The 27462-nt window shown below is 55.6% G+C and overlaps 1 protein-coding gene across 2 annotated transcripts; it reads left to right on the top strand.

Annotated features, from left to right (window-relative positions):
- On the top strand, positions 1 to 27462 carry CERS2 (ceramide synthase 2). 2 transcript variants are annotated; one of them, XM_024212735.2, is made up of 11 exons: positions 1 to 21; positions 17896 to 18069; positions 20582 to 20699; positions 21978 to 22096; positions 22834 to 22891; positions 22999 to 23049; positions 23549 to 23641; positions 24240 to 24368; positions 25193 to 25299; positions 25589 to 25742; positions 26783 to 27462. In XM_024212735.2, the coding sequence occupies exons 2-11, from the start codon at positions 17897 to 17899 to the stop codon at positions 26906 to 26908; spliced, it is 1128 nt and encodes a 375-aa protein (XP_024068503.1). In that variant the 5' UTR covers positions 1 to 21; position 17896; the 3' UTR covers positions 26909 to 27462. The 2 variants fall into 2 exon arrangements, with proteins under 2 accessions (XP_024068503.1, XP_024068502.1); XM_024212734.2 differs by lacking the exon at positions 1 to 21 and having other exon boundaries at positions 17848 to 18069.

The following is a 27462-nucleotide window of genomic DNA, read 5'->3' as shown; positions in this document are numbered from 1 at the left end:
CTCCTTTGGCTGAGGCCCTGAGTAAGTAAGCTCCATGCTTAACTTTAAACCTGGCTTCAGAGGGACTGAAGCTTGTGCTTAAAGTTAGGCACATGCTTAAGGGCATGCAGCACTTTAACTACATTGGTTTAGAAACTGCTACAGTTAAAGTGGTACAGCACCATAGCATGAGCCTTTCTGAGTGCCTTTATACCAGTATCACTGCGTCCACAGGTTGTTCCAATTTAATTATGGTGGCAGAAAATCCCACCCCTAACCAACTGAGTTAAACCTGAACAAAAAATGTGAATGGAGCCATGAATCTCTGGGCCTCAGTTTCTCATCTGTGAAATAGGGATCATAATCCTTCATTTGTCTGGCTTATCTATTGAGACAATGAGCTCTTTGGGTCTCTTGTCCTCTGTCTGTGCAGCGCCTGGCACAATGGGGCCCTGATCTTGGCTGGTGTTTGTAGGCACTTGTAATTATTATTTATGTGCATTGCGGTATTGCTTAGGGCCTCCAGCCAAGGACCACAACCCACTTGTGTGATTAAGTCTGATGTGCAGGGACCGTTTGAGACACGCGAGGGCTTTGCCAGCTTCTTTTGCCCTTGGGTGCAAAAGTGAGTTCATAAATCAAACCTTAGGCATCTTGCTCCTCGACTGTCTTTATAACAAACCAGCCCTGGCCAAAGAACCATTCTCTAGAAAGGCACGTTGGCTCCTTCAGGGAGTTTCTGTGACTTGTTCTCAACCCTGCCCAGTGGCTACTAATAACATAGCATCTCCTTGCAGCTGTTGACTGGAACACCCTGGGGACAGGGATGGCATCACAACACGCGTGCAGATTCTGGAATGCCTAGTGCTAGGGAAGTGGAACGGGCTGTGCACTTGGCCAGCCTGGCTTGAATCAGCACAGGTTTACTGACCTATGGAACTTGCAGCAACAGCAAAGTAGCTTAGAAAACATTGGAGAGTGGGTAGGAGGTGATATGCGTTCCTTGATGTGGTGGGTCCTTGCAGTAATCCCAGGTACAACTATGCATCTGGCCATTGCTTGAACTACCAACTGGTGTTGCCCCCACCATTCCTGCAGAATTTGGAGCATTATTGGAGGTTGACTGGTATGAATTGGTGTCAGGAATGGGATACTGAACAAACTGGTGCATTGTCTTGTTTCAGTTTGTTGCTTATATTGCAGTAGCAGCTATACACCTTTTCATGGGGTCAGGCCATGTGTCCGCTGCCTCAGTTTCCCTTCCTTCCGCTCCCCAATGACAGCACATAGATGCTTGTGAATCAGGAAACAGCCCTTCCTGGTGGGTGGCTTATTAAAATATCACACTGCAGTGTTAACGACAAATCCAGAGGGGCAGCAAAGCTACAGCGATAGGACTGTTTCTGAGGACTGGATGCGTCACTTTGTTGGGGGACTCCCCACACATTCCACTGCGTGCTGTCTCCCCGCCTAGCCTGAGCCAAAACGTGTGACCTTAAGTCACTTCCCGGCCCTCCCTTAATGCCTGCAAAGCTGCTCAGCCCTTGTGTCTGTGTTCCCTGCAGCAGCCGTTTCAGTCCTTGTGCGATTCCCTGAGATGCCTGTCCTGCACCAGGCCATGGCATAGCAAACCTGTCTGCTGCCCCAGCTGGGGCCCAGTCCAGTGTCTGTGCTTTGCTTCTAACTATGGGGCTTCCACCCACCGAATGTTTGTGAGGGGTAGAAGACCTCGGGTTTGAGAACCAGGCACAATCTGCTTTGCGGAGTCTGGGTCCCAGTTCAGCACAGAGTGAGGGGGGCGGGGAAGAGCTTCTTTTCCAATTCCCATTCGGATGTGGCCAAAATTGCACTGTTCCCAATAGTGCTCTGTACCCATCAAACTTGGTACTTTATGGAGGTGGGTGGAAGATCAACGTCCCTGGTTTGAAGAGGGGGAACTAGGGCAGAGAGGGCCCAGCGTTTTGCAGCCAGTCAGAGAGAGAGAGAGCTGGGAATGGACCCTAGGAGTCATGATTCCCAGTCCTGTTAGCTCTAACTACTAGATCTGCTCCCACAGCCAGTAAAGGAACCCAGGAGTCCCCATTTGCAGACTTGTCTCTTATTAGCTAGGCCGCAGCAGGCCCAGAATGGCGAAATCTAGCGTCTCCTGGCTACTGTCATCTTCAGCTGCAGTCTCTGTGTGTCTATTTTGTGTACGTTGCATTGAGAGCAGCTAGGTTGGTTGGCTTGCAAACACAGTGGGTCTTCCCCATGGGTATGTTCGCCACGTGGCTCTTCCTCTTGAATGACTGAGTTATTTCCAATGGCTTGGCTGTTGCTGCTGTGTTGCTGCAGTGCTCTTAAATCCAAATGTATGTGAGAGAGAGCACGAGCACCTGGCTTGGGGGGTGTGTGTGAGTGAGCTGTGCACACGGGGTGCTCTGGGTGTGTGAGACTGTGTGGTAACCTCTCCCCTCTATTTCCCAAACGTGAGCCTCTTGGCTCACCTCTGTGGACACTCGCAATGCGCTTGGGCAAGGAGTACTGACTTCCTTTGAGGAAGTCCCTGCCCCACCCCACCCTGGAACACCCCATGTGACTCAGGAGGAAACCACAGCTTGTGACAAGCTGCACCATTGGGTGTCCCTGGCTCTTGCCACATGCCTGCCCAGCTACACCCCTCCCCAGCTCCCTGTGTCCTGGGCTTCCTAGCTAGGCCCTTGCCCTGGGAAGGGGGACAGTCTCCTTCCAGGGTCTTGCTCAGCAGATGCATTGAAGCAGCACTTCAATAGCTGTGGGGGGTGGAGGGGTAGGGCCCTGGGCACAGCCTTGTCTCTGTGACTGCAGCCAAGATCTGCGCCCTTCCCCAACTCCCGCACTCCAGATCTCCATGTGCTGCCCATGTCTCTGCTCCCTTCGCCCACTCCACACTTCCCCGCCCCCCCATCTGTGTGCGCCCAGCTCAGTTGTCCCACCCTGCCTGCTCCCACGTACCTCAGTGTCCTGCGGGGCAGAAGCCATGTCTTGGTCCTGTGCACGAAGCTGGCCATGCTCAGGATGCTGTGCACTCAACGATAGGATCCATCTGGCTTCGCAGGGAGCCAACCTGCTTCCTGGTGCTCCCTTCCAGGGGTCTGAGTGTGGGGGCTCAGCATCCCTGCCATCAGGGGTCACCCCGCATCCGGACTACAGATTAAAGGAGATACCAGCTATTGTCTGCCTAAGGGCTTTGGTCCATAGCACATCCCTCTGGGGTCAGGGCCACCCCTGGACTGGGGGATCCTATGAAGAAAAGGCTGAGGGATGGGGGGCTTTTGTTGCTCTTGCTTGCTGTGATCTGGGAGCCCCCTCGACTCATCCCATTCCCCACGCAGCCATCAGGGCCCCCGTTCCTCTTGTGCTCCCTGCATGTGGGGTGAACACACCTGTGACCTGCCTGGCGTTGGGGGTTATTGCATTGAGGGCAGTACTTGGGGGCTGTCGAGGGCACCCTGGAACGTAGGAGCAGGCGCTGCAGAGGGACTGAGGGAGATGTGCTCCTCTGTGCCGGCTGACCAGGTGGCTGTGACAAGGTGCGTTTGCAGTATCCGTTTCCTTGGTACCTCTGCATGGTGATCAGCAGCAGCAGGAGATCTGGGAGTTGGGACTCCTGGGTTCTATTTCCAGCTCTGTGAGGAAAGTGGGGTCTGCTGGTTGGGGTGAGGGGGTTGGGAGTCAAGACTCCTGGGTCCCACTCTTGACTCTGCCACTAACTCATTGGCCAAATCACTCTGCCTCTCGGTGCCTCTGTTTCTCCGCCCATAAACTGAAGGGGCGTGACACTTTTGCAAAGCCCTTTAAGATCTATAGATGCAAAGTGTCCTAGAAAGCCTTGGTGTTAGTGCATTCACTGAACAGAGATAGAACAAACTGATCCATCCAGCTTCACCTACACGTGTGTGTGTGTGTGAGATGCAGCACATCAGCGTGGGACCAGTCAGTGCAGCTGCAGGGACTCTCCCTCAGTGTGTTTCTGTAGCACCCGGCACGGCGAGGCCCAATCTGCTTGGCCAATAGGCACTCGTGCTGTAGAGCTGTTCCACAACGGCCTGCGCTGTCTGGCTGCCCCTCCCGTCGAGCCTCAGCAGCATGCACAGGGCCCAGCGCCTGCAGCCCCGCTGCAGCTCCGCATTGAGAGATGCAGCAGTGGGAGAACCTGGGAGGAGCTGCTCTGCTCTGGAGACATGGGGTCACCCGGCATCATTTGTTTTCCATGGATGGTATTTAAGACAAGTCCTGACACGGTTAGTTTCCTAATCTGCTAAACCTGCTAAGGGCAGGGGGTGGGTGTGCATGCACCACTTCCGTCCTGTCCTCTCACCACCTGGACTAGTAGCTCTTCTGCTTTCTAAATCCCGCAGCTTCCAAGCCTTGAAACGCAGCCCCTTCCCCAGCCCCTCTACTTGTGAGTGGGGGACACAAATCTAGCCTAAAGCAAGGCCAAGGGTCTGTCGAGCAGTCACGTGGGGGCATAGGCGCCGACTCTGTGGGTGCTCCGGGGGCTGGAAAAATTGGTGGGTGCTCTGCACCCACCGGCAGCCAAGCTCCCCGCCCAGGCCACCTCCTCCCCTGAGTGTGCCATGTGCCCACTTTTCTCCCCTAGCTCCCAGCGCTTGCCCCGCAAAACAGCTGTTTTGCGCGGCTGGGGGGGGAGGAGGAGGAACGCTGCACACCAGGGGAAGAGGCGGGTCAGGGATTTGGGGAAGGAGTCCAATAGGGGCAGGGAGGGGGCGGGGACTTTGGGGAAGGGGTTGCAATGGGGGGGCGGGGCAGTGGCGGAGAAAGGGTGGAGTCGGGGCGGGGGGGCGCAAGCACCCACTGGCGTCGGGGAAAGTTGGCGCCTATGCGTGGGGGTGAAGGGTGCTAGCAACACAAGACCATTCATGTTCCTTCCTGTGAAAGACTTCAGCTCAATCAATTTAGCTTATGTCTCTGGGATCCCTTGCTCAAATGAGCCCAAATTTGGACCACTAACCCTGCCCCAGGAAGCACAGGAGTTTTCAAGAAGATGTGAGACAGCATGTGGATTTTAGAGCACTAGGAAAACCTGGTTGTTGAACAGTAACTTGGGCTATGTGTACGCTTACAACACTACAGCTGCCCCAGAGAAACCCTCCCATCACTGTAGTCAATCCATTTTCCCGAGAGGTGGTGGCTGGGTTGCATGAAAAATTCTTCTGTTGGCCTAGCACTGTCTATATGGGGACTTAAATTGGCTTAACTATGTCACTCGGGGGGGGGGGGGGCGGCGGCGGTGGATTTTTCATACCCCTGAGCCATGTCACTGGGTTGACCTAATTTTCTAGTATAAACTAGCCCCTAGTCTCAAACTTATGTATAGCAGAGCTGCCTCTTTGCTGTAATCAAAGAGAAGGTTGAGAGGCGACTTGATCACAGTCTATAGACACCAACATCAGGAGAAGGTTTCTGCTCTTGAAGTGAGCAGACAAAGGGACAATCAGCTCCAAAGGCTGGAAGCTGAAACTGGAGTAATTCAGACTAGAAATAAAGTGCTAAATTTTAAGTGAGGGGAACTGATCTTTGGAACAGCTAACCCAGGGGATTCTACATCACGAACAGTCTGTAACTCAAGGTTGGGTGCCTTTTTTTTAAAACCTGCTCTAGCTCAGCCAGAAGTTATGGGGTGGATGCAGAAATTGCTGGATGAGGTTCTCTGGCCTGTGATGCAGGAAGCCAGACTAAATGATCATAATGATCCCTCTTGACCTTATGCTCTGTGACTGTCTGTTATTGATCAAGCCCAAGATATCCACTTTTTAAAAATACCTTCCAAATTCATGTTCTGAACAAACCTATGAGCTCATTAGAGAGAGAGACTTCTACCCGTAGAAGAGCCAAAGAATTCAACTAACCTCAGCAAAACCAACCAACCATGTTAATAGATAGTAGGCACACGCTGGGCCCAATTCTCTGCTGGTGTGAACTGGTAGAGCATTACACTAGCAGCGAGTTTGCCCCGGTTACACAGCAAACCAGGAGTGCGTTGGAGAAGGGTTACTGAGTGTATGTAATGCACGAGGGGTGGGAACAAATGGTGCGATACTATATAGTCTCTGTGTATTGTTGCCTCTCCTCTAACACCAGATATTGGGGCCTTGCAGATCAGCTCCCTACGGAGGGGAAATCTGTGATGCCGAGGCTGGGTATATTCGAAAGGTCACTTGTTTTATTTATACACGTACACCAGTCCTGGAACAGGGGTCGTCAAACAGCACACAGAGCAATCCCTTCTCCCAGGAATCTCAGCGGAGAGCCAGTGCTTAGTTCTCAGGGAGCAAATCTGTGTCAAGAATTGGCTCCCATCAGGGTTCAGGCACAGAGCAAACATTTGCACTGTTTCTGCAACCTTGTCTAAGCAAAATCTATCGCAGCATGTCTTCTCCTTCAGGTCCTGACCGATCCTACAGAACGCTGTCCTACCCACCCTCCCCGGTCTGTTCTACAGTTGCTTAAATTTATCTTGGGCAAATGACACTTAGGTGGGGCGGGGGTGTGATGCGTGTTCAAATACAATTGCAGCGTGAAGCTCCACTGATTGCTGCAGGGTGTGCCTGCTTCTGTACTCATTTGGGTTGGGCTGGCTTTTTTTAAATTTTGGATTAATCCCATTAATTACGGCAGTGCCCAAGGGCCAACCTGAGCCTGAGATGGAGCCAGAATTTACCAATGTACATTACCAAAGAGCCACAGTAATACCTCAGCAGCTCCCCCGTCCTCCAGCGCTTCCCGCCCGCCAGCAGCCCCACCAGTTAGCACCTCCCCCTCCCTCCCCAGGCCTCCTGCCCAGCGCCATCAGATGTTTTGCATGCGCAGGCTCTGGGGAAGGGGCAGGGGCCTTGGGGGCAGTGGTGGAGTGGGAGCAGAGCCAGGGGGTTGAGCAGTGAGCACTCCCGGGCACATTGGAAAGTTAGTGTCTGTAGCTCCAGCCCTGGAGTCAGCACCTATGCAAGGAGCTGCATATTAACCTCTGAAGAGCCGCATGGCTCCGGAGCCACAGGTTGGCCACTCCTGGCTTACAGTCTAAATAGATCAGACAGGCACAGGGTGAGGGAAGGGGCATCCCCCACTAAGGCTGCCAACACTGTATTTCAAAAATAAGGGGCCGTTTTCTTAGCACCCCCGCCTCACCCCTCCTCTCGGTATCATCAATAATAATAATAATAGTAGTACTAAGCAGTACTTACCTATGTTTGACTGGGGTGTTTCTTGCTGCTTTTTGCAGCACTTAGCCAGCCACCAACCAGCAGTTATGTTCCTCTGCTGGAGACATTGGCAGTGACTGCGAGTGGGGAGGCTACGCCCTGGGAGTACTGCATCCCCCCTCTCCCCCTCCACAGAGTCCCTTCCTGACCCGGGCCCTTCAGTGCAGCTCCAGGGCATGCCGCCCCGTCCACTTGCCCTGCCAGACAGCTCCCGCGCAGGGAAAGCAGATGGGGCTGCACTCAAGGGCTGGAGTCAGCAGGGGGCAAGTACTCATGGGTGCACCTTTCCATTCCCCTCCCAACCTTGGCCTGGCCTTTGACTGCGCCCTGCCTGCTTTCCCTGTGCAGCAGCACTGAAGGACCCGGGCCGGAGGGGAGTGGAAAGAGGCACCCATGAGTCCTGGCCACCTGCTGTTGAAATACTAGAAGGTGTCCTGATTGAGTACTGGACAGGCAATTTTCTGTGTAAATAAGGGACATCCCGCTTGTAATTTGGGGACTTTTGGTGAGCCCTTCCCTCCCCACCCCCCCACGATAACACAGCCTGAGTGTGTATGCATGAAGGCATGCCCTGCAGTGATCGCTCTTTCTCTTGCCCAGCTGCTGAAGACAGATCCATTTTGAATAGCCCTATTGAGCACCGGCTCTGGCCGCGCTGGGTATTCATTTAGCCCATGTGCGTTCTCCACATGTTGCTTGCACAGCTCTGATAGAGGCCTGGGCAGGGCTGTTGTGGCTGCTTTCCAAGCCCGCTCTCCCTTCCCCAGCGCTGTTACCAGCTGCACCATGTACCTTGGATGCCCTGGACCTGATTCATGATGGTGGACCGCTGGGAGATCTCTGGTTGGGCTGCAGGCCAGGGCTTTTGGTGCATTTGTGCAGTGGAAATGAGCCCCCCCCTTCCCATTCCTTCCCAGAAAAAGCCCATCCGTGTTGGCAGCGTGAAAGCTGGGATCGCTGCCCTGGTTTGCCGCTCTGCTTTTGATCTCTGCAGTGTGCGTACAGCAGCGCAGTGGCTTGGCGGGCTCCCATCTGATTGTTGTAGGGGCTCGAGGCGTGACTGAAGCGATGGGGCGAAGGACTGAGGGGCCATGTGCAAGCTGGGCAGGCTTCTTGCTCCCTGTGCAGGGAGTACTTGACCTGGGGCCTAGATTTTCAGAGGGGCAAAGTCTGCAGCTGTCCTGGGTTTGCTGTTGCTCAGCACCCCTAGGAGCCAGGCTCTTCCCCACACACACCCCAGGACCATCTGGGGCTCTGTGTATATCAGCTGTTGTGGGCTCCGGCTGCAGAGAAAAGGAACAACACAGGTTCCCCACCCACTGCAGCCCGTTCCAGTTCTCGGATGCCAGGGTGGCTCAGCCCCCGTTGCAAGCCCCCTTGCCTCTAGCGCTGGAGAAGCATCCTGTCGTGGAGTGGTCCTGACAGTCCTTTCCAGCCTTAGTCGCAGCCCACAGCCACCCCGGTGGTCTTGACCATGCCATGCTCTATTATATTTGTTTCTAGTCAGCGCCAGGTTCCCCACTTGTGTCTGCTGCAGCAGCCAGTCCCGCCTACTGCTGCCTTCCGTCAGGCTCCCCGCTCCCCCCAGCACTTCCTGCCTGTTTCCTTAGATAGCCCTAGCTGCTGGGGCGCTTCCCCCTCACATAGCCCTCAGCTGCAGCTCTACTCAGTTAATTGGCACCCTCTATCAGCTCCCTGTCTTCCTTCCGGTTAGGTTCTAGTTAAGAGACTGGTGGGGATTTGAATTAGCCCCTGACTCAGCACACCCTGTCACACCTCCCCTGTGGCTGCCATCTCCCAGGTCTCCGTGTGTGTGTGGGTGGGGTGCTCAGGTAACAAGGAGGCTCCCGCAGGTGGCGGTGGGGATGGGGAGAGCCTTGCCTTGTGTCGCTGCTGCTCTGTAGGGCTGGACAGCCCACGCTGCAATGCTGCCGCCGTCCCAACCCAACTGACAGATGGTGGCAGCAGCAACCCAGCTTCCTGTCCCCGGCTCGGCTGTGCTCAGGAATCCTCCCCTCCGCCCTACTTTGCAGCCTTATTGCTTGCCCTCTGCAACAATTGTAAGGGGTCCCGATCCTCCTGGTTGCCATGCAGCCTTCGCCCCCCACTGACTGGCAGGAGCAGAGGATGCCCTGCACCTGCCACGGGACATGCAGCCACTTGGGGGATTGGGCAATAAGGTGCCCAAATGCACCCTGGGTGGGCCTCTGTGCCCAACCCTCCCCTGAACCCAATCCACGCAGTCCCTAGAATGGCAGGGTGAACACAGAGCTCATCAGCTGGAGAGGATCTCCGTGGCTGTGTGCCCGGGTAGAGACCCACTGCTGTAATCAAGGGGACTCTGCAAAGAAGGGAAAGTCAGGTTAAAATTAACCAAGAGGGAGTGGGGTCTAAGGGTTGGAGCAGGGGACTGGGCATCAAGACTCCTGGGTCCTCATCCCATTTGTGTCACTGGCTCACTCTGTGGCCTTGCAGCGGGTCACTTACCCTCCTTGTGCAGGGCTTCCCCGGCTGTACCCTTCTCTGCCCTTTGGAAAACAGAGGGTCAGATGCTCTGCTAGGGTAAATGGGTGTGTTCTCACTGACCTCAGTGCAGCTGGAACGTCATGGGACGTCGTTAGGCTCCCGTCTCCTTAGTACCTGAGCACCTCATGCTCTTTAGTGTGTTTATCCTGTCATCCCCCTGTGGGCGGGGGAGTGCTGTTATCCAGTACACGTGGGGAAACTGAGGCACAGAGCGGTTGAGTGACTGTGCCAAGGTCACATAGGCAGTGTGGAAGAGCAGGGAGTTGATTCCGACTCTCCCAAGTCCTAGACTAGTGCCCTTCTTCTCCATGCTGCACTGGCTTACCCCAGCTGTGGCTCTGCCCCATAGATCACCGAGGGCCGAGAGGGCTCTGAGTTCTGTGCCTGCAGGGGATGTGGCATGTAGAACCCGACACTAGGGGCTGTGTCATTGGTTTCCGAGGGCTGGGAACTTGGTGTGAGGCCATGCCCATGCCCGGAATGCTGTCTCCTTTGGGACGTTTGCATCAACAGATTGCAACGCTGCTGCCGTGGTGGCTATTCTAGTTTCCTGGGCACGGCACATCAGACCAAGTGCCTGCCTCGAGAGAGAGCTCACGGGCTGCCCCAGAGAGAGCGTGCGGTGAAGACTGTAGCTAGTGCCGCGTTGGGGGGTGGGGGAGGGGGTTATGGGCACTTTCTGGACACCTGGCAGCTCCCGGCCCCTAGCAGTGTGTGCTCTGAACTGCCTGTTGCACAGGATGGGGATAGAAGGGTCTGTAGGAGGGAATGGGAGCAGGGTATGACCCCTGTGAAAGATCATGCATCCCACACTGCTTCTCTGGGGTGGGACTCCGGATGCCTGGGTTCTATTCACAGCTCTGCCACTGACCTGTTGATGACCTTGGCAAGTCACTGCCCCGTCTCTGCCTCAGTTTTCCCTTCCATTTCCTAATTAGGTTCCACCTGCTCAGTCTCTTTAGACTGCAAGCTCCTTGGGATGGGGACTGTCTCTCGCTCTGTGTCTGTGTCTGTGCCGTGCCCAGCACAACGGGGCCCTGATCTTAGTTTGGGTCCCAGAGTGCTACTGTAATACACATAATACCTGTCGCCACCTGCTCTGGGTTGGGCTATTGGCTGCCATTGCGCGTTGGGATGGTGTGGTTGACGGTGCGTTTGCTGGTTGGTTGAGCACATTGTGGTGGTGTTTGTGCCGGGGGCCGTGTGTTGGATCTGCAGTTGTTGTGCTATTGAGCAAGTTTTAATGCGGATCAGCACCCAGGTTTCCCTTTAATGATGTGAGACGCCACTTGACGGGGCAACAACTCTAATCAGCGTTGGGGTAGTGGAGGGGGGCTGGTTATTTGGCACCTGAATCATCCATTTGCTTGGGGTTTTCCCTTTTATATTTTTGTATCATTCAGATGGGTGGGTGCCAGTGGTGGGGAGACGGGATTGGCGGTCTGATGGGAGAGGCCAGCGGCTGGGTGTCCAGGGAGTAGGGGGATGGTGTGGGATAGGGAGGAAATGACAGGGTAGGGCAGAATACCGGGTCTCAGGTCTGTGTTCGGGGTTATAAGGGGATGGAGGGAGATGGGGGGGGGATGAGGGGATGGAAAGAGAGCAGAGGAGGAGTGTGATGGGCAGGTTAGGGGTAGGGCAGGGAGATGGAGACAGGAGGGGAGAGAACCAGGAAGTGAAACTGGCCAGCCCAGCTGTTGGTGTCTGGGCTGTCAGTGGTGCAGGGGGAGTGAAAACCCCAGCCCCCTGTGCTCTATAGATTCGATCTCAGTCCCCTCCAGGGTCGATGATATTTTTAAACGGGCTTTGATTGAGGCGCGGGGCCGGCCACTGCTCTTGGCAGTGCTGGGAGCTGCCATGCCGAGGCTGGTGGCGCGACTCCAGATTTACCCTGGAGTTTAGCCCTGATAAAATCCACCCTCGTGTGCGTGCGTGAAGAGGCTGTTTGATGGTTCCGAGCGAATCTGCCCACCCCGCTGACACAGCAGTAATGCTTAGTGCTCCATGGACGCTGCCCACGCTCACAGTAGCAGCACCATGGTTCACAGTGGTGCATTCGTGGCAGGATTCCTTCTCTCATGTGCTGCGGGGAGTGGTAAGTGCTTAGGAAATGGTTCACTGGTGCTCTAACGCCCCATGCGCTCTGCTCCCTCCCCCACTGGGCTGCGCCAGGCTGCAGAGCGTGACTGGTTCCTCTTGAACAGGCGCACCCTGTGGCCGTAGCCCCACTCTGTCCGTTTGCCTGGGTTCTGTCTCACCCACACCTCAGCCAAGCCTTTTTGGGGGGCATTCTGGCAGGTGAGGCAACTTGTTGCAGGGAGGGTCCCCCTTGCTTGAGTCTGCCCCCAGCACGAGGGACTGCGTGTTGGTGGTGTGGCCGAGCCAGTCTGTCCAGTGGCCCAGGCAGGGTGCCACGTAGCAAAGTCAGTCTCAGGTGCACACCAGACTCTGGTGAGTTGACTCCAGGCAGAGCCAGGTGAATATTGGCCTTTTTGGTTACCCGCTTTCTGCGCTGGGCAGGTCCTTTGCTTCTCAGCGTCTGTCTGGACAAGAGAACTGACCAGGAGAAGGGCCTGGGCTGCCCAAGGCCAGGAGCAGGGAATGGGGTGAGTGACTGTCTTGTCCTTGCATTCTGCCGTCCCAGCACCAAAATGTAACCACCTCTGGGAAGGGGAGGGGCAGCTGTTAAGCTACACCCTAGTGTCCTATTCCTCTGAGGGGCTCAAAGGACTTTGAATGTAGTCCCTTCCATATTTCCCATGTGGCAAGTGTTAGTACTGTTCCACAGGCTGGGAAACTGAGGCACAGAAGCAGGGAGCAACCTCCCTAGGGTCTGTTAGAGGTGGGAATAAAACCTCAAAGCATCCCTTTACGCTCAGGCCCAGCTATGGGATAGATGAGGTGACTGGAGATCCAAGGTTTACCGGACGGCATTAGGTTAGCTGCCCTGCAAAGAGCCACTGAACAGGCGCCCCGCCCCCCCCCCTGTCCCCCTGGTCCAGGCCCGCAATATAATCAGAACGCAAGTCAGCTGGCCACGCCGTCTCTCTGCAAAGTTGGCTCCAATCTACCAATGCCTGCAGCCCTCCCCCTCCTGGTGCTATTGAATAGCTAGTAGTTAACATGGGTCTGGGAACGTCCGCTCCTTGTTTCAGGGAGCCCTACAAATGCAGCAGGTGTGAAGGCGGGTGGAAAATCCTGTACCTCCTCCCTGTCCCCCAGCAAACCCATGCTGGGAGCCTTGCTTGAGATGATCAAGTCAACTGGACACTAGATATGCCCCAGACTAGTGGGGTCTGGTGCCTGAATCCCACAGTTAGGAGAAACTCCAGAAAAGCTCAATCATAGCAGTGTTGGGCTGGAAGGGACCTCAAGGGGTCACCTAGTCCAGCCCCCTGCGCTGACCCTGGACCAAGTAAACCTAGACTATCCGTGAGAGGTGTTTGTGCAACCTGCTCTTAAAAACCTCCAGTGACGGGGATTCCACAACCTCCCTTGGACGCCTATGCCAGAGCTGAACTAACCTTAGAGTCATAAAGTTTTTCCTAATATCTCCCTTGCTGCAGAGTAAGCCCATTACTTCTTGTCCTATGCCCAGTGGACAAGGAAAACATTTGATCTCCATCCTTTGTAACAGCCCTTAACGTATTTGAAGACGGTTATCCAGGTTCCTCTCCCCACCCCCCCCAAAATCCCCGGTCTCCTTTTCTCAAGACTAAACATGGCCAGGTTTTTACCTTTCCTCCTAGGTCAGGTTTTCTAAACCTTTGATCATTTTTGTTGCTCTCTGGCTTCTCTCCAATATGTCCACATCTGTCTCAAAGTGTGGCACCCAGAACTGGATGCAGTACTCCAGCTGAGGCATTACCAGTGCTGAATGTAGCCAGACAGTTACCTCCCATGTCTTACAAACGCCACTCCTGTTAACACGCCTCAGAACGATACCAGCCTTTTCCGCAACTGCGTCACATTGCTGGCTCTTACTCAATTTGTGATCCACTATAACCCCCAAATCCTTGTCAGCAGTGCTACCACCCAGCCACTTAATCCCCACGTTGTAGTTGTGCAACTGATTTTTTTTTTTCTTCTTAAGTGAAGTACTTTGCACTTCTCTTTATTGAATTTCATCTTGTTGATTTCAGGCCAATTTGTCAAGGTCATTTTGAATTCTAATCCTGTCCTCCAAAGTGCCAGCAACTCCTCCCAGCTCAGTGTCATCTGGAGCTTTTATGAGCATACCCTCCAGTCCATTATCCCGGTCATTAATGAAAATATTGGATAGTATCGGCCCCAGGACTGACCCCTGCATGACCCCACTAAATCTGTCCGTTTCCCCCCCCCCCCCGCCAGTTTGATTGCTAACCGTTGATAACTATTTTTGAGTGGGGTCTTTCTACCAGCTGTGCACCCACTTTCCTCTAGACCACATTTCCCTAGTGTGCAATTGATAATGCCATGTGGGACTGAGAGAAGCTTTACTAAAATCAAGATCTACCACATCTACTGCTTCACGCCATCCACTAGGCCAGTTATCCTGTCAAAGATGAAAATTAGTTTTGTTTGGCATAATTTGTTCTTGACTATTGCTTATCACCCTGTTACCTTCCAGGTGCTTACAAATTGATTGTTCAATAATTTGTTCCAGTATCTTTCCAGGTATTGAAGTCAGGCTGACTAGTCTATATTTCTCTGGGTCCTCTTTGTTCCCCTTTTCAAGACAGGTACTGTACTATGTTTGCCCTTCTCCGGTCCTCTCGGATCTCACTCCTCCTCCATGAGTTCTGGAAGATCATTGCTAACAGTTCCGAGATTGCTTCAGCTAGTTCCTGAAGTACCCTAGGGTGAATTTCATCAGGCCCTGCTGACTTGAATACTTGACTAACTTAGCTAAATATTCTTTAACCTGTTCTGTCCCTCTTTTGGCTTGTGTTCCCTCCCCCTTGTTGTGAATGTTGTGCTGAGTATCTGGTCACCATTAAGCTTTTTAGTGCTCCATGCTCCCTGTTAAGCTATGGAGTATTACAACAGCCACAGAGATTGGGACCCTGCCTGGGCGCAGAGTGAGAGACGGTCCCCGCTCTGATGAGCTCACAGTCTGAATAGCCAAGGCAAAGGCGGGGAGGGAAAGCAGAGGCATACGGGGCAATGACTTGTCCAAGGGCAGTGGCAGAGCTGGCAATAGAACCCAAGTGCCCTGCCCATGCAAGAAGGGGGGAAGGTGGATCTTGTGTTTCTCCAGCACTGATGAAGGGCAGCCATCTCTGGGGTGGAGCACAGTGCCAGATTGCACAGCATGTTATGCAGCCGCATGGGGGAGGGGAGTTGTTTGGCGGGTTTCAGCCTTGTTTCCTACAAGCTGCTCACACCGAGATGGGCCTCGATCCAGACACTGGGGCAGCCTCCTCTCTTTGGCTTCACTGCCAGGGAGCGGGCTGGACTGGAATCTGTGACATCCGCTCTGCTTGCACTGAGCTGCTGTCAGAGTGGCAGGGCAGTAGCCCTGTCCCTGGGAGCCAGCCCCATGGCTGATCTGGAGGGTCTTCCTCTGCACATGCTGTGGCTGGGGGGCAGCAGAGAGCCAACCTGACAGTCAGCACTGAGAGCCCTCACACCCCCTGCCTCCAGTTTCAGTCTTGGCCATGCCTGGCTGGTCGTATGCCACCAGCCTCTCTGCCGCCCAGGCACACTCTTCCAGGCTATGTCAGCCCTATCTTCGCCTTGCTGGTGAACAAGAGATGCACCCCAGTCCAAGAGGCCCTTTTGAATCGTTCCCCTGGGATATCCAGCCCCTGATGCTCACAGAAATCCCAGCTCCTCTGCCCCCGCGGGAGCAGTGTGCCCTAGTTTACCATAAACCACTCTGCGCTTGTGAGTACTTTTAATAAAACCAAAGCCAGTTTATCGGAGAGAGAATAGAGATTTAACTAGAAACAAGAGTGAGCGGTGGAGAGAAAAGGTTGCGATACAAAACACAATGCAAAGCTGGGTCAGCACATATCAGTAGTTCCCTTTCCTAGCTAATAAAGTCGGGTTCCCCCCCAATGTTCAGCCTGTTGCAGAAGAACCAGGATCCAAACGTTCGTGAAAACACCCCTGCTCCCCAAGGGGTTTCCTCCGTGACTAGATCTAAAGAACCCTTCCGTCCTCTGACACTGAAACAGTTTTTTGTTCCTGTTCACAGCCTGGGCGAGCCCGGGTCTTGTTGCAATGCTCCTTTTTCACCTTTAAGAGGTTTTGATTGTATGGTGCAAGGCTAGACAATGGAGCCTTGCATTGCATCACTGGCTAAATAGAGGAGGGGTGACAACTCCCTCCTGCCTGCGTGGGCCGTCACCGAGACCTATATCCTGGTGACTGATTTTTTTTTACTGCAAGTCCATAAAGCATACTGTCAGTAGAAATACATTAGTCCTTGCTAGTACCCGGACAATTGTGAATCTTGACAAATTACGAGCTTTCTTTAGACACCTTACAGCAGGGGTGGGCAAACTACGGCCCGTGGGCTGGATCCGGCCCACCAACCGTTTTAATCCAGCCCTTGAGCTCCCGCTGGGGAGTGGGCTCTGGTGCTTGCCCTGCTCCGGCGCTCCAGCCGGGGAGCAGGGTTGGGGGCCTCTCCACGCGGCTCATGGAAGCAGCAGCATGGCCCCGCTCTGGCTCCTACGCGTAAGAGCAGCCAGAGGGCTCCGCTCTGCACGCTGCCCCCGCCCCAAGTGCCGCCCCTGCAGCTCCATTGGCTGGGAACCGCAGCCAATGGGAGCTGCAGGGGCGGTGCCTGCGGACAGGGCAGCATGCAGAGCCGCCTGGCTACACCTCTGGATAGGAGCCGGAGAAGGGACATTCTGCTGCTTCTGGGAGCTGCTTAAGGTAAGCTCTGCCTGGAGCCTGCGCCCCAACCCCCTGCCCCAACCCTGATTCCCCCTTCTGCTCTCCGAACCCCTCAATCCCAGCCTGGAGCACCCTCCTACACCCCAAACTCCTCATCCCCAGCTGGAGGCCTCACCTCCCCCTCACTCCCCAGCCTAGAGCCCCCTCCCACACCCTAAACTCCTCATTTCTGGCCCCACCCCAGAGCCCTCACCCCCTCCTGCACCCCAACCCAATTTTGTGAGTATTTATGGCCCACCATACAATTTCTATTCCCAGAAGTGGCCCTCGGGCCAAAAAGTTTGCCCGCCCCTGCCTTACAGCTTACTCTTGATGGATAAAAATCCTGTAAGACATGTTTGGTGTAGTGAGTTTGTCAGGTCTGAGGTGAGAGTTGTTCGCAAAGAACCAGGGACCCTTTGCCAAGGAGCCTGTGTGTTTCAGCTGGGTGCTGCAGTCATCCTGGGAAAGCCACCATCACTCGCTAAGCTTCCCCTATTCTGAGCCCCAGGCAGAATGTAACTGGATCTCCCACGTGTGGCCGGGATGGGCTGGGGGGGACTAGTAGCTGGAACTCTGCATGGAAGTGAGCGAAGGCTAGATGCAGAGCTGGGTGCATTTGTGCTGTTGGTGCCTCCTACTGATGCTGTTGATTTGTACCGTGGTAGCACCTCCGGTCGCCATTCGGGACCCCCTGGCGCTAGGTGCTGTACAAACAGAACAAAAAGCCAGTCCCGGCCTCGAAGGATGTACACATCTATACTTAGAGAGCGTCTTGACTTGAACGTGGCATGTGACCTGCTGTACATCTGTCCCAACCCAGACCCTTTGCAGCCTCTATAGACCCCATGGTGCTTTTCAACCCTAGAGCCTTCACGTTGGCTTCCCTGGATTTCCCCTGCGATTTCAGTCACATACAAGGTTCTTTCCTTGCTAAACTGCCGTGCGGTGTTTAAACAGCTGCAGCATTCCGTCCCCCTGTGCCAGCTACGTTCTCACCACTTCCCTGTGTGTCCTTAGCACTATAGGGCTTACGGTGATTCTCCTTCTGCTCTGGGACAGGAGGGGGCCTGTGCTGTGATGAGCGGTGGGATCCCGGGGCTGCGAGGGTTGGAGCAGCCGTGATAAGTCGTGTGTCCATGCTGCTTCCTTGTAGCTGGGTGCTGGGAATCCGAGGATGGAGGCGGGGGCCTTGGCCACCGTTGCCCAGGGGCATGGGTAGGAGGCGCAGGGAGCCCTGGAGCATGAATGAGTCACTCCATTTGTCTGTCTCCCACTGCAGGATGTTCCAGACGTTATACAATTACTTTTGGTGGGACCGGCTCTGGTTGCCGGTGAACCTGACATGGTCGGACCTGGAAGACAAGGATGGGCGGGTCTATGCCAAGGCTTCGGACCTCTACATCACCATCCCCTTAGCCTTCCTCTTCCTCATCGTCAGGCACCTCTTCGAAATGTGAGTACCTAGGGGAGGCCAGGTCAGCATCCATTCCTGCAGCCTGGCTGGAGCCAGCTTCAAGGAGCTCCCCCTGGTGGACAGTGAGGGAATATCCAGCCCCTAGGGGAAGCTTTGTCTTTAACGTCAGACAGTTGAGGGCAGATTTTCATAACACTGGGTGCACGTTAGGCGCGTCTGCAAACCCAGATCTCGTTAAGGTGCCTGAGCGGTCTAGAAAATCTGGCCCCAGTTCAAATCCCCACATCCCACTCCCTTCCCAGAGCCAGGAATCCTGATTCCTTGCCCCCTGCTCTAACCACTAGACCCCACTCCTTCCCAGAGCTGGGGTTAGATCCCAGGAGTCCTGACTTCCAGCCCCCTGCTCTAACCCACTAGACCCCACTCCCCATCCAGAGCTGTGAACAGAACCCAGGAGTCCTGAATCCCCCAGTCCAGTGTGTGGGTCAGGGGTGCCTTCTAGGCTCTATGGACACTGGCTCAAATCCTGATTGGGTGGGATGGGACAAATGAAGGGGGAGAATCTCCTTATTTCACGTGGGCTGTGTCTACACTGCACTTCTGTTGGGCAGGAGTGTGAAAAATCTCCCTGACCGACAAACGTTTTACCGATGAAAAGCGCCGGTGTGGATAGCGCTTTGTCGGTGGGAGATGCTCTCCCGCCAACAAAGCTACTGCCCCTCATTGGAGGTGGTGTTATTTTGCACTGCGTACCTTACAAGGGTACAGCTGTAGCGGCACAGCTAAGGTACACAGTATAGACATCGTCTTACACACGCTGTCCCTCCCTCCAAATACTAAAAAGTCATAAACCCAGACTGCATAAAACAGCAGGCAACGGACTGCAGGCTGCGACCTGCACTGACCTCTGAGGGAATGAGAGCGAGCTTGGCAGAGGGTCTCTAACCTCCTAGCTTCTAGGAATACGGAGCATGTGGCGTATATTTATATGCACCCGTCCCAGGCAGCACGGCACAAACGCTCGCATTGTGCACTCCGGCCCCCGATCCCGAGTATCTCAGCAATGCTGGGGGCTGAGGCAGGAACAGCTGGGCTGAGGCACTAAAGAGCAATTTGTTGTATAAACCACCGTCGTGGTGACAAATGGAGACGGGAGAACAGAGCTGGCTTTGTTGGAGGATCGGGCACGGTGGGTGGGCAGAGCTCCATCGGGAGCTGTCCGCCCGTGTTGTGCGTGTGCCCTGGGTGCTCTATGCCTGTGAGCATCTTGCTGTGATCGCAGCTGGATGGGAGGAGCAGCGTGAAGCTGGGGGAGGAGGGGGCTGGGTTTCTGTGGGGATGTCTCCCCACATGTTGTCAGCAAACCACCTTGGATGCCCAACCCCTGTGGGGTGAAAGCAGGGGCCTTGGACTGGGAAGTAGGGGGCTGGAGATGTTTCTTTTCTATGTAGCAAAGGGAAGATTCACAGCCCTTGACTTTTTCTTTCTTTCTATCTTTTCTCACCCATTTTCTTTTTTCCTCTCCCCTCAGTTAGACATACTCAGTCTTTCTCTTTGCTTTCATATCATTCACTTCGCTCTCCCTGAGCCTTTCTTCTCTTCCCTCAATTCATTTTTCTTTCGCTCTGTCTCCCCAGCCATCATTTCAGATCCCTCACTCTGATTTTTAATCCTTTACTTCCCCTGCAACTGTCAGTCACCTCCATTCTGGCAGGTCTTCTGATCAAAACACCCACATTGGTGACTTTAACTCTTTGCTCCAACTGCTGGGAGTCAGGACTCCTGGGTTCTGTCCCCAGCTCTGGGAGAGGAGTGGGCTTAGAGATGGGGAGGCTGGGAGACAGGATTCCTGGATTCTGTTCTCACCAACTGTATGACGCGGGAGTGAGTCCAGTCCCTTCTCCATACCTCAGTTTCTCCATCTGTAAAATGGGAAGGATGTTAAGATTCCTCCCGGGCCATCTGCGGGGCATAGCTGCACCCCTTTGGCCCAGGTAGGTTTGCTCTATCATGTGGATTTGACTGCCACCTAATGGCCACTGCCCAGCAGAATTCTTGTCAGTGACTTTACAGGCGGCTTTGGAGTTCTGATTGATTGAGGGAATTGATTGTCCATATGGATTTGTTATGGTAGGGCCTACAGGCCGAGCAGTAACGGATGTGTCTTTGCCAGAAGCTGCACAAATGTAGGGTGAGACGGTTCCTGCCCTGAAGAGTTATAACCTAATAATTAGGCGTATTATGGTAGCACCTAACAGCCCCATTGTGCCAGGTGCTGCGCACACTAATAATTCCTCCTAACTCTTCCGTGGCACTTCCCATCAGTAGATGGCAAACTGCTGTACTCTAGAGAGCCGTATCCTCCTCCCCTTTGCACAGATGGGGGAAAGCAGCAGTGCTGTCCCTTTTCCAGACTCTGGCCCCAGGTTATAACAACGCCGGATCGCCACAAAGGGAAGGGCCTCCATGTTCCAAAGCATTATTCTAACCATGTGTTTTGTGCCTGTGCTCCCCATTCCTCTCCCCCCCCCCCCCTTCACTCCACCCCCAGATATGTGGCTACCCCACTAGCCGGGCTTTTGAACGTCAAGGAGAAGATCCGATTAAAAGCCACCCCAAATCCCGTGCTAGAAAAGTTCTACGCTTCATCCACAAAACACCCCAAGCAGGTACAGTGCATGCTACCGGCGGGGGGAGGGGGAGGGCTGTATTGCCTGCAGCCTGTGACAAGCGTGGCGCTGGGATTGCACCGGGGTGCTGCGGGCGAGGCGTCCCGGGCTGCCCTCTCCCACCTCTGGGAGCTGATCTGTATGGGGCTAGCCGGGCGCCTGGGGCGTTAATGTGATGGTATTAAATGAATCTGGCTCTGTGTGTTGGAAGAAACCAGGAGGCGAGTTGAGGAGCTAAGTGGCTGCATTTAGGGCTCGGGGGTGCTTTTGCATGCGGCTTTAGTGATGCAGAGGCTAAAGCACTGGTCTTTCCCCCCGGTGGGGGGGGGGTCCATTCCTGATCATTACAGGCGCTCTGCCTCATCCCCAGTAGGTCGCTGGCCAGAGCGGCAGCCTCTGCCCAGGGGGTTCCCAGAGCTGGCATAACAGGGAGGAGGTACCAGGCAGGATTGAGGGGCATTGGCACAGCTGCTGGGGCAGAGGGGGAGCCCCGGGCTGGATTAGCAGGGGGGATGTGGGTTGGGATTAATGGGCCTAAGGCTGGGATAGCAGGGGGCTGCCGGGTGGGAGTGAGGGGCACCGGCAGAGCTGGGGGTGTGAGGAGTTGGGATAGCAGGGGATGGGGGTCAGGAATGAGGGGCCCAGGCAGAGCTCTGTGTGGGGCAAACCCAGAGCTGGGCTAGCCAGGGTGGTACCGGTTAGGATTGAGGGGCCCCGGCAGAGCGGTGTGTGCGAGGATAACAGGCTGCGGGTCAGGATTGCAGAGGAGCTGGGACCCTGCACTTGTCTGGTTCAGCCCGTGTGCTTTCAGCTTCTCACTCTCTCTGGCACCAGCGCCCCCCAGCCCTTGTGGCCACTGGCTCTGAAAGCTCAAAACAAACCCCTTTGCGGCTCCCTGGGCCTGCAGCTCCCAGCCTGTCTCTGGGCCTGGCTGCACGGTAACAGCGGGCTGTGGCTGCAGCGGGTGTAGACAGACCCGATCTAGCTAGCTCAGGAGCAGCGAAGCTGCAGCAGCACCGGCTCAGGGCCCGTCTGGGCTCCTGGAGAGTTGTTCACGGGCTAGATGCCCCCACCTGGCACCTTCTCTATGGCCAGTACCTGAGCTCATGAGACCAAAGCGAGCCGCCATTGCACAGCACTGATTGCCAGGCAGACACCCTTTGCCTCCCCCGGCACATGTGGCTCCTGACTCCCACTGACCACCCTGTCGTCTGGTCCTGGGGCCCAGCCAGCCCCTGGGTCGCCCTGGTAACCACCCCCGGGTCTCTCCCCTCCCAGGGCGACATCGAGATGCTCTCCAAGAAGAGCGGCTGCGTGGTCCGGCAGGTGGAGCGCTGGTTCCGACGCAGGCGCAACCAGGACAGGCCCAGCTTGCTCAAGAAGTTCCGGGAGGCCAGGTAAGAGCCTGGTGCCGCTCGCCCAGCCGTGCAACGGCGACCCTGTCGCACCCTGGTGTCTGCAGCGCCCCCTGCAGCCCATCTCCCTTTGAACTCGGGACCGCCTTGTGCTCTCTGCCGAGCTGGGCACCGTGGGGTGGACCTGGGGCTCTCACGGTAATGAGACCTGGCAGGGGTTGGCGGGTGGGTGGTTCTCCAGTGGTGGTGAAGGGAGCGTCTGTGGGCTGTGAGCGCTGGAACGGCGGCGGAGGGGGCCCCGGGATTCCATTTGGGGTGATCCCCTTAAGCCCATAGTGCCCTGTTGCCCCCGTGCGCTGCATCAGAACTGACTGGGCTGAGCAGGCAGGTTTGGTGGTGGGGGGGAGTGCATGGGAGCGGAGGAGCCTATTCCCTCCCCAGACCAGCTGGGCTCTGAGCACAGCTCCAGCTTCAAGGTGAAAGGCAAGAGGGTGACAGGATTGAGGGGACTCTTAAAGCCCAGCGGCTGCAAGGCTAGCTTGCCCCCGCTTTCTCACAGGGCATAGGACAAGGCTCCGTCCCTGCTAGATCACGAGATAGGCACAGAAAGGGGCCCCGGTGACCCAGACGGGCACTTCAACCCTGTGTCCCCTGGGCCGGCTCCCTCTGGAGCTCCCAGCGTCTGGGGCTCCCTACCTGCCCTTCCCATGACGTGTTCTCTCTCCCCTTCACCCCGCCCCGTGCTCCTCTGTTGAGAACCATCTGCTTCCTTTTTCCAGTTGGCGATTCACCTTTTACCTTATTGCTTTCATTGCTGGCATGGCCGTCATAGTGGATGTAAGTAAGATCTGCCATTTCGACCCCTTCCCGGTCTCTCGTCCCGTCCTGGCCAAGCTGCCCTGCTAACCCCTGCCCTGTCTCCCCCCTCCCGCTTTTCCTCACAGAAGCCCTGGTTCTACGACTTGAAGGAAGTGTGGAAAGGGTACCCGATCCAGGTGAGTCCAGCGCGCGCCTGCTGTCGGATTAGCGCCCTTGCACAGAGCCGGCTGTTTCTCTCCTTCAGCTCCACAAACGGAGAGAGTTTTGGCTCGTCTCAGCCTCCAGCATAGCTGCCTGGTCAGCCAATGAAACACAGCACGGGCTCCCTGCTTCATTGGGACGCACGTCCATCGGTGCCCGTGCTCCGAAGTCAGGATGGTTACCTGGCAACTACTCGGTGGTTAACATCTCCTTGGAGGGAGTTCTGAGGAATTGCTGGGATACGTGGCCTCTGGCCACCTAGGAAATCCAGGGTGATGTCAAGGCTCCGATCCTCCTGCTTCCAAAGTTCAGGTCTCTGCCGCTTGAGCTACAGGAGAATCCCCATTCGTTCTGTGCAGAATTGGGCTTATGGCACACAGCAGTGCCATTCTGATCCCATCCAGCAGAGGGCGCGCGCACATGCTTCAGCAGAGCATTGTTACGCTGAGCTCTCTGGTCCCGTTTTCCTTGCAGACCACGCTGCCGTCGCAGTACTGGTACTACATGATCGAGCTGTCGTTCTACTGGTCCCTGCTCTTCAGCATCGCCTCGGACGTGAAGCGCAAGGTAGGCTGTCTCCCGCGTGCCTGGCTGTGCAGGGGGGATGGATGGAGATCCATGTGCGTCCCCAGTCCCGGACTGCCGCTGAATGGGGAAGAGATCTGGCGGCTCTGGGCTGGCCCTGCCGCCCCTGCGGGGGTCTGGAGAGAATCCCCTGTGCCCTGATCAGTCCTAGGCCTCCAGGACATGGGCGGGGAGGGTCTGCTGGGGTCAGAGGGCTTCTGCTTGGGGCTGCCTCCATTAGCTCCATAGGGCGAGCAATGGCCCCCAAGCCAGCCCTGGTACTAGGAATGTGGCCCTCCCCCCCCGCCCCCCCCGACATGGGTGTAGTTGCTTGGTGATCCCCAGGCAGCCCCTCTCAGCCCCCCTTTGGGATATCGCAGGGGGGGCACATCTGCCTCCCTCCAAGAGAGGATTCTGTGTCCAGGGCTGGGGGTGTCTGGGCAGTGCTGGACAGGGAGGGTCTGGTGTGTTTGGGGAGGGGTAGGTGGTTTGGCAGGGCCAGGTGTATCTGGGGCAGGAGGGGCTGGGCTGGGGTCTGACCCCTCCTCTTGTTTGTTGGGGGGTTAACCCCTTCCTTTCCCCTCCCTTCTCTTCCTGGCAGGACTTCAAAGAGCAGATCATCCACCACGTGGCCACCATCATCTTGATCAGCTTTTCCTGGTTCGCCAACTACATCCGGGCGGGGACGCTGATTATGGCCCTGCACGACTCTTGCGACTACCTGCTGGAGGTGAGTGCAACCCCCCACCCGGTCCCCGTGGCTCTTCCCCATGGCTGATGCACCACACGACCACGATGCCAGTGAGAGCAGAATCCCTGGCGTCCCCGTGAAGCCAGTGGGACTCACTCCCATGGGGTGGGGGGGCTGCCCCACTGAGCCCGGCACAGAACCCTGGAGTCCAGAGACCCAGGGTTGTGAGTTCAATCCTTGAGGGGGCCATTTAGGGAACTGGGGTAAAAAAAAAAAAATCTGTCTGGGGATTGATCCTGCTTTGAGCAGGGGGTTGAACTAGATGACGACCTGAGGTCCCTTCCAACCCGGAGATTCTGTGATTCATCCCTGGTCTACTTGGACTCTCAGCTCCTTGGGGCCGGGGACAGCGTCTCACTCTGTGACTGGGCAGCACCTGGCACACCGGGACCTCTGGGTGCTGCAGCAATACACGTAATGTGAAATGGATGACTGCGTTTCATTGAGACATCTGTCATTGGGAGCTGGGGGCTGCTCTCCAGACGCAAGCCCTACCTGAAAATCAAACCATGCAGCTGCTGTTAGCAGTGCTGCTCTATTTTAGTGCTTAGAGATTCCAGCTAAGGGCAGGACCCTGTTGTGCAAGGTGCTGTAGGTACAGAACGAGACCCGGCCCCTTCCCCAAGGAGCTCCCAGTCGAGACTGACGAGGGTGGGAGACAGGCAGGATTTGACAAGTGGGAGAGCCCGCGAGAGACGCAATGACTCATCCAAGTCTCCCGAGGCCCACGCTCTGCCCCCAGCTCACATCTCCCACGCCTCAGAGGCACTGCACTTACTGTGGCCTTGGCCTCTCGCCCCCAGTCTGCCAAGATGTTTAACTACGCCGGCTGGAAGAACACCTGCAACAACATCTTCATCGTGTTCGCCGCCGTCTTCATCGTCACGCGCCTCATCATCCTGCCCTTCTGGTGAGCAAGCGCCCCAGCCTCTGACCGTGGCCTATTGCTACTCCTAGGCCTGGGACAGCATTGCGGGTGGTGGGGCGGGAAAAGCTGGCTGTTGGAGGATGATCCAGGAGTTTCATCTACGTGGCAGAGCTGGGAATAGAACCCAGAGCTCCTGAGTGCCAGTCTGGCCCTCTAGCCACTAGGCCACGCTGCCAATTTTGCTTCTGAGCGGCGCGAGCCAGGAGGGTCGCGTAGCCGCCCCACTTTCAGTACAGCGAACATGTCTGAGGTCTCCTGTGCTCTCCTATAGGATCATGCACTGCACGGTGGTCTATCCTCTGGACCTGTACCCGCCCTTCTTCGGCTATTACTTCTTCAACTTCATGATGGTGGTGCTGCAATCGCTGCATGTCTTCTGGGCGTATCTCATCATCCGCATGGCCCACAAGTTCATAACTGGAAAGGCAGGTTCACTTTCTCTGGCAGGGAGGGAGGAGGGGGTGTTTTTGTTTTTTCCAGGTCACCCTTCACTTACATTGGAACCCGGGGGCCAGGAGGGAAGCAAAGTGAAGCCACCGCTCCGGGGAGGATGGGGAAGTGGAAGAGATCAGCAATTTTTAAGACCGGCCAGGGGGCGTTTTCTCGTCTTGATTAATGGGGACAAATAACAGGATGCAGACAGGGGTGTTTATCGTAGGGTTGCTCGTTTGTTTGTGGTGCAACAGTGCAGAGATTCCCGTCAGAGGAGCAGAGGGGTGTGTGTGTGTGGGGGGGGGGTTGTTGGTGAGCACTGGGGGCTCTATTGCCTTTTTGAGGATAGAGAAAAGCTTTTGGTCCAAATCTTCAGGAATTCAGGCGCCTATTTCCCACTGAGTCCTATGGGAATTAGGCACTTAAATCCCAATGAGGATCTGGGCCTTGGGGCTTTAAGCAGCAGCATGATTTGAGGCTCCAGTGGTGCATCCGGGGCCGGTAGGGCCACGTGCTGGCTGGTGCTCTAGGAACGGGAGAAGTTTGCTAGGGCAACAGCATGGAGCAGGGAGAAGCCAGAGCTCAGTAGCGAAGTCCTGGAGCATCTCTGGGGAAGGCAAGGCAGTAGGGGGTCAGTGGGACCTGTGTGCCGCAGGGGTAAACGGGGAGGGGGCCTTTCACATCGCAGTGGTGAGTGCCGCTCCGTTCCAGGCAGTATCTGTTACCATCTGAAGTGTGTGCGGTGGCCCCCATGTGAGATGTGTGGCAGGATTTCACCCAGTTCCCAGTCAAGTGCCTGGCTCACAAAGCCACCTGTGCAGCTGGCACTAATGGAGGAGGGGCAGGGCTGTGGACGGAATGGGCCTCACTAAGCCCCGCTCATGGTGTTCCGCAGGGAAACTAAGGCACAGAAGCAAAACGGGTCACGCAGCAAGTCAGTGGCAGTGCTAGGAACAGACCCCAGGAGTCCTGACGCCCCGCTCGCCCCGTTTCACTTTGATTCGTGAAGCCCCTTTCTTTTCAATCCCTCCAGGTGGTGGAAGACGAGAGGAGTGATCGCGAAGAGACCGACAACACGGAGGAGGAGGAAGTGACGAAGAACGGGCCCCTTTCCAATGGGCACCCCGTCCTGAACAACAACCACCGGAAAACCGATTGATTTTAGGCGCATGTGGAGGTGTCGCCAGCTTGCCACCCGGCCCCACCACCATGGGCATCAGCTGAGGCCAAAACGTCAAGAGAACTTCAGCTTCCACCCTGCCACCGACTGTAGTGCCAGGGTCTCCCTCCTGTCCCCTATAAATAGTTACTCTCCCTCTTCTCCTCAAAACGGATCTAGTGGAAATAGCTGACCCATCTAGGGGGGAGGCTAAAGGAATGGACCCTGGAGTGCCAGCACCAACCCTACATGTGTGCTTAGAATACATCATTTGAGGTCAATTTTCTTTCCTGTCGCTGCAGATGGAAATGTGCCAACTTTGTGGGAGGAGGGGTGGTAGTGCCTTGTGCCACCACCATACAGTAGTGTCTTTTCTCTCTGCATCCACACCCAGCTGCCTTAAAACCAAACTGGGACGCAAGGATTCCCTTCTCCACGACTATCTGGCCCCATCCCCAAACTCTAGGTGGACAGTGGAAGGCACAGCCAGACTGCTACATGAGGGAGAGATGGCAAATTGCTCTCTCTGTTTTTGTGTTTTACACACACACACA

This window comes from Terrapene carolina, unplaced genomic scaffold (assembly GCF_002925995.2).
Source record: "Terrapene carolina triunguis isolate 2854851 unplaced genomic scaffold, T_m_triunguis-2.0 Scaffold227, whole genome shotgun sequence".
Classification (NCBI taxonomy): Eukaryota; Metazoa; Chordata; order Testudines; family Emydidae; genus Terrapene; species Terrapene triunguis.
This window is presented reverse-complemented; position numbering and strand designations above follow the sequence as displayed.

Coding starts and splice junctions, on each gene's coding strand:
- CERS2 (XM_024212734.2), top strand. CDS start 17,858: ATGAATGAGTCACTCCATTTGTCTGTCTCCCACTGCAGGATGTTCCAG. Junction 20,700..21,977: donor CCACAAAACACCCCAAGCAG/GTACAGTGCATG, acceptor CTCCCCTCCCAG/GGCGACATCGAGATGCTCTC. Junction 22,097..22,833: donor AAGAAGTTCCGGGAGGCCAG/GTAAGAGCCTGG, acceptor TCCTTTTTCCAG/TTGGCGATTCACCTTTTACC.